The following is a 6,217-nucleotide window of genomic DNA, read 5'->3' on the forward strand; positions in this document are numbered from 1 at the left end:
TTGATAATTCGATGAGATTTGTTAAATTTGTTTTCCGTTGCGTTTGAGAAGTTTTGATTTTCTCGCGTATAGCTGGTAAAACAGTGTTATTAAATTTCGTAATGTGTCCATTAAACTGTTTTCTTGTTTCATTGTAGCTTGTAGGAATTGACACGTCACTATAGTCCTTGAATTGATTTGGACGTCTAGCAAACATCAGTGAAAATGGTCTTGTGTCGTGTAAGGCAGTTGGCGTGTTATTTAGAGCTTCTTAGGTACTATCAAGGTATAAGTCCCAGTCATCATTCTTGCCTTGAAGTCTTTTATATATTATATTCTTTGTCTTTCCAACCCAACGTTCTGCAATACCATTGCTTCGAGGGTGATATGCTGTTATAAGACGATGATCGATACCAGAAACTTCAGTGTATTTGCGGATGATATCATTGACATATTCAGTTCCATTGTCGCTTTGGATAATTTTTGGACGACCGAAAAGTGATAATATGCTTCTTAATGCGAGTGCGATGGTATGTGAAGATTTATCAGGCATTGCTTTGAGTACGCAAAATCTTGTGAATACGTCTACTACAACTAGAATGTAATTGTTTCCTTGAATTGATGTAGTCATACAGTGGGTGGAAAAATGGTTCCAATGTTTTCAATTTGCAAATTTAAAGCTTTATATCTTTTGAACTACAAACGGTAGCGGCTCACAAAAACATGCATTTTGTAGCGCCTTTCAAGCTAATATTAGTGCAAAAAGGTTTTGTTTGTACTGTTACACAATCGGGAAAATCTTAAGACTAAATACAAAAACCGACATTGGAACCATTTTTCCACTATGTGCATTATTTTATTAATATCTTGTATGACCGCCTTTCGCAGCAATTACAGCTCTACAACGATCTGGCATACTATCTATGTATCTCCTACAGTCTTCTGCTGTAAAAGTAGACCATTCTTTTTCAACACGATTCCATAATTCATGCACACCTTTTGCCCTAGTATCATAGGCACTTAACTTGAGCTTAAGGTGGTGCCAGATGTGCTCTATTGGGTTTAGATCTGGACTTTGTGAAGGCCAGTTGAAGGTATGATCACACTTGAAGTTGTTGTCCTTGAACCATTGCTTAGCTAGCTTAGACGTATGTTTAGGATCGTTATCCTGCTGAAAATAGATGTCTTGAGGATGGTAACCATAGTACTCAAGGCTGTCCATAAGGGTTGTACCAAGTATTCCGACGTAATCAGAAGCCTTCATTGTGCCTTCACTAATCCAGCATGCATAACCAGGTCCGCCATAGGTAATACAACCCCATACCATAATGCTACCACTCCTTCCTTTAACTGTTAAGTCGAGATGATGGGGTTGAAGTTTATCATCTGGTCGACTCCAATAGTACTTGCAACCATCTGAGCCATAAACATTAACTTTTGTTTCATCACTGAATACCATACGTCTCCAGTCGTCGCTTGGCCAGCTTTTATGCTCTTCCGCCCATGCTAGTCGTCTTGCCTTCTGAACCTTAGTCAATAAAGGCTTTTTTATCTTTATCTTAGCATGGAAGTTCGTGCTTTTCATAATGTTAATGGTGCCTGAGTAACTAATAGTGTGGCCAGTGCATACTAGATACTTATGAACAGCCTTTGCAGTCTTGAGGGTACCATTAACAATCTGCTTACGTATATAAGACTTGGTGGTAACGCTTAGAACAGCCTTTCTACCAGGGTTTGCTGTTAATCTACCAGGAGAAAACTTGTTGGCATATCTGCTTAAGGTGGATTTTTTTAAGTTTGGAATACGTTCCATCATCACTGAGTATGGCTTGTTCTGTAAAACCAACGATTTGATGCCTTCTTGCTTGTTTTTAGAAAGAGCACGAACCATATGTGTAGTGATACCCTAGAGCTTCGATATGTGGAGAAAGAAAAGGAAAAAAAATATTTGACCGAGGATAAATTAATTTTATAAGTCACGTAGGCTTTTTCGGCGATAGTCGCAAACGTATGACTCATAATTAGCCAAAAAACTCCAGCGAAAGCTCCACCAATTAACAAATAAACTTATATACAGTTGTAATGGAAAAATGGTTCCAATGTCGGTTTTTGTATTTAGTCTTAAGATTTTCCCGATTGTGTAACAGTACAAACAAAACCTTTTTGCACTAATATTAGCTTGAAAGGCGCTACAAAATGCATGTTTTTGTGAGCCGCTACCGTTTGTAGTTCAAAAGATATAAAGCTTTAAATTTGCAAATTGAAAACATTGGAACCATTTTTCCACCCACTGTAGGTCCGGCAGTATCGATACAGATATGATCCCAGGGTGCATCAGCATAGATTGACGATAACGGATGATATCCATGTTTGGCAACATTAAACTTTTGACAATCAGGGCAGCTGTTGATACAATCTAATGCATCTTGCTTTAAGTTTGTCCAATGGATTCCTTCACTGTGTAGAGTGGTAACCATTGCTTGTGAGCCTCTGTGTCCTTCAAGATGGGTTTTGAGTAATAATTCTTGCCGTTCTTCTGGTGCTGGGGTTACAAGATCATCAGGCATCATCATGCGAGTAGTCATAGTTGTGTTTTTGGAATTAGCTACTTGAGGTGTGATCCAGGTTTTATGTTGGTTTTTATCCCCCACCAGCGTTCTTTCGGATTCGAAAAGACGCGATAACATATCTGGTAGTACATTTTGAATACCAGGTCTGTGTATGATTTTGAAGTCATAATCCAATATTGTGTCTAACCATTGTATCATCATAGAATTGGCGACAGATTGAGTGTGAATGTAAGTAAGGGCCTTGTGATCCGTATAAAGAGTGAACGGATTACCCCATAAAAATGGATGAAACTTCTTGAGAGCGAAAACAATAGCAAGTAGTTCTCGTTTAGTAGTTGAGTAATTTTTTTCAGATGTAGACAAAGCACGGGCCATGAAACCAAGATGACGGATTTGCTTATCAATGATCTGGTAGAGAACAGCACCAATGGAATAATTGCTGGCATCTGTTGCAACATAGAATGGTTCACTGAGATCAGGATGATATAAGACTGGAGCAGAAGCAAGTAGCTGTTTAATTTTTGTGAATGCATCGTCTTGTTCTTGACCCCAAACTTTGCTGGTGAGTTTGCCTTCAAAACGCAATTTATCCAATGGAGCTGTAACTTCGGATAGATTGGGCAAGTATTTCCTAAAGTAGTTTACCAACCCTAAGAAGCGTTGAATATCTTTCCCTTTGGATGGCTTTTCCCAAGAAAGTGCGTTTGTAACCTTGCGTGGATCGAGTCGAGATCCTTTGGCATCAACACAAAAACCAAGTAGGTAAACCGATGTTTGAGCAAAGTGACATTTGTCAACATTCAGGATTAAGTTAACATTGGTGAGCTTCTTGATGACATTTTGTACATGAGTAATATGTTCTTCATAAGATTTAGAAAAAATGATAATATCATCCACAAATGCAAGAGCATGAGGAACATCAGCTAGGATAGAATTGATAACTCTTTGATAACGTGAAGCAATATGCTTGAGACCAAATGGGCAACCTTTGAACATGTATTGTTGACCTTGAAATGTGAAGGTTGTTTTGACACGATCAGGTTTGTATATTTGGAAGCGATGAAAAGCTTGTCGTAAGTCTAAAGTAGTGAAAATAGTTGAACCTTGAAGTTGATCAAAAATTTCATCAATTTTGGGTATAGGTTGTTTATCATTAGATATCAAAATAGAATTCAGCAGACGAGGATCTAGGCATAGTCTATAACCTGTGAGATTCCCTTGTAAATCCTTTTTGGGTGCCAAAGTGAGAGGAGAATTCCATTCTGAACTTGGTGGAGCATATTCAATTACTTCATCTTTTAACCATGTATCAACACATTCTCGCATTGCTGGCATCAGTTTGAGTGGAATACGGTAAGGTGATCGATAGGCTGTTTTGTTCTTTTCTGTATCAAGATGAATAATCGATTCAGGTACTTTGCAAAAACTATTCTTTGGTATCTGTGCATTTTGATCGAGATCGGATTTAACTGCCGCCATAAAATTTATTTGTTGATCAGTGGTACCATAAGGGGAATTGTTTGGTTCAGGAGTATCATCGATTTCTTCTTTTGCGGCAGGTTTTTTGTTTGGATGTTTTACAGCTAAATTTGTTATCAAAATACTTAATTTAGGCATCAAATCTAAACCAATGACAGCATCCGTATCAAAGGAAAGCAGAAGAACTTCGAAAATATGCGATGTGTGAATGAGAGTATCATCGTTATCACCATAAATTAAGCTTAAAGCTTTAGAAGTTGTACCGAAACGTTTACTCTTATTATCGTTTGTAGCAAAAACAATAGAACCAGAAACGTTATTATTTATATTAATGTTATTTTTATTAGCAAATGCAATATCTATCGAGCTAAAAGAAGCACCAGAGTCCACAAGGGCAAAGGTGTCGGTGTTTTCTATAGTGATAGGTACATACAAAGAATGGTTAGTTTTCACTTCATTCTGTTTGCTAGTTTTTTTCTTACAGTCATAGTTTGTAGGCAAGCTACTAAGATCTATGTCCATACTGCCGTGGCTGTGCTCTTGATCATTCAAGTTGACAGCGGCAGGTGATTGTTTACTTCGATTGTGGGGACCAGAGAAACGAGCAGAACGGAAAGCTTTAGTTGGTCCATTGAACCTCTTGACTTTATCTCTGCTGCATGTAGCTGCATGGTCAGGACTCCATGGTACATTGGCAGAACATTTGTAACAGTTTTTCTTTGTAACTGTTGTTGTTGGAGTGACCTTGGTGGTGATGGTGGCAGTAGTGGTGGTATCAGCAGTGGCAATCCTTTTGAGAACTTTACATTGTTCAGTGGTATGATTACCATTACCATGAACAAGACATCTTGACTTCGGCTTGAATTGAGGTTGGTCTTGCTTGCTTGGACCACTAGCATTCTTTGGATTGTGCATCGACTTTTCAGCACCACTCACAAACGAAATCGGGTTTGACGACGATTGAGTTGTGATGTTACGCTTGGTAACACCAGCAGCCATGGTTTCATCATTGCAAATATTCGAAGAGATCACAGTACGAGCCTTGGCAGACACCTTGCACACAGAGTCTTGCTGATTCAAAGGTAAGTTTAGCAAGGAGCGGGACACTTCCTTATACAAGGCAACAGGTAAAGCACGTTTGAACAAAGCAGCAGTTCTAATATCATCTTGCCATTTTGCTGCACGTCTGATTCTTTGGAATCGGTCAGTAAAAGCCTCGATCGACTCGTTTTGCTGCATTTGGATTGTCAGTAGTTGATCAATATTGTTCAACGTCTGAGCAACATCTTGGGTGGCGTACGTATTGACGATGATCGACCTAGCCTCGTCCCAGTTCAAGCTTCGACCTTTTAGTACTTCATTAAACCAAGATCTTTGGTCTCTATTCATTTTGATCGGAACCAAGCGCATCCAATGTTGATCGATTACAAGTCCGTTGGAACTTACAATTAGGGCGAATATGTCCAGAAGGTCTTCTACAGAATCATGGACTTCAACATCCATTCTCCACACATTACCAACCCATTGCCATGTAGGAAGATCATTTGGAATAAAATGATCAAAGCGGTTTGACGACTGGTTAACGGACTGTTGAGTTGTTTCAACCTTGGGTGGCTCACAGTACGTTTGGACTTCCAAAAGATACTTGATACAACTTGCAATGTGTGATGCTTCATTGCGAAGGCTTTCCAACTGATCCATAGGTAAGTGATTGGATACACCTCTGGCAAACCTTTGGGATACTTCTTGGAGTTGCTGGCGAAGTATAGACAATGCATCAGTGTTACCAGTGACCAGGGGAATGTCATCAGCTGTCTCGATCATGTCAGCATCGTTTTGGTAAGGTAAAACCGGTTCAGTTGCTTCTTGATTAGATGTAGAGCGGATATCAGCAGGAACCAAAGGGCTAACATCTTGAGCGTTGTTGATGGTGTTGATTTCCATAGGTAAGTTATTTTGAGCGGCCATTTTAGAAAAGTAATAGAGCAATAAAATTTAGAATTCGTTGAAAAAAATGTGTTAACTCGTAAGAATAAAAAGACTTTAAAATTCAACGAGACTGAAAAAAAATTATATATTTTTATTTAATATTGTAATATCTGGTATTTATATTCTTTTCATGGAGGCTTAATTAATTATAACTGAAGATCTATCGAGAATAAACTTTAATGTAAAGATCTGTTCCAGGT

General features: G+C 38.6%; 3 protein-coding genes across 3 annotated transcripts; all 3 read right to left on the reverse strand.

The window, feature by feature from the left end:
• Positions 1 to 250: 250 nt before the first annotated feature.
• On the reverse strand, positions 251 to 532 carry RO3G_17444 (uncharacterized protein; the record flags this gene model as incomplete). The annotated part of the gene is made up of 1 exon (XM_067672027.1): positions 251 to 532. The coding sequence occupies one exon, from the start codon at positions 530 to 532 to the stop codon at positions 251 to 253; it is 282 nt and encodes a 93-aa protein (XP_067528128.1).
• A 306-nt stretch (positions 533 to 838) lies between these two features.
• RO3G_17445 (uncharacterized protein) lies at positions 839 to 1,870 on the reverse strand (the record flags this gene model as incomplete). The annotated part of the gene is made up of 1 exon (XM_067672028.1): positions 839 to 1,870. One exon carries the CDS (start codon positions 1,868 to 1,870, stop codon positions 839 to 841), a length of 1,032 nt encoding a protein of 343 aa, XP_067528129.1.
• Positions 1,871 to 2,195: 325 nt separating this feature from the next.
• On the reverse strand, positions 2,196 to 5,996 carry RO3G_17446 (uncharacterized protein; the record flags this gene model as incomplete). Its single annotated transcript, XM_067672029.1, has 1 exon — positions 2,196 to 5,996. The coding sequence occupies one exon, from the start codon at positions 5,994 to 5,996 to the stop codon at positions 2,196 to 2,198; it is 3,801 nt and encodes a 1,266-aa protein (XP_067528130.1).
• Positions 5,997 to 6,217: the final 221 nt, after the last annotated feature.

Source organism: Rhizopus delemar, genomic scaffold (genome assembly GCF_000149305.1).
Source record: "Rhizopus delemar RA 99-880 supercont3.72 genomic scaffold, whole genome shotgun sequence".
Classification (NCBI taxonomy): Eukaryota; Fungi; Mucoromycota; class Mucoromycetes; order Mucorales; family Rhizopodaceae; genus Rhizopus; species Rhizopus delemar.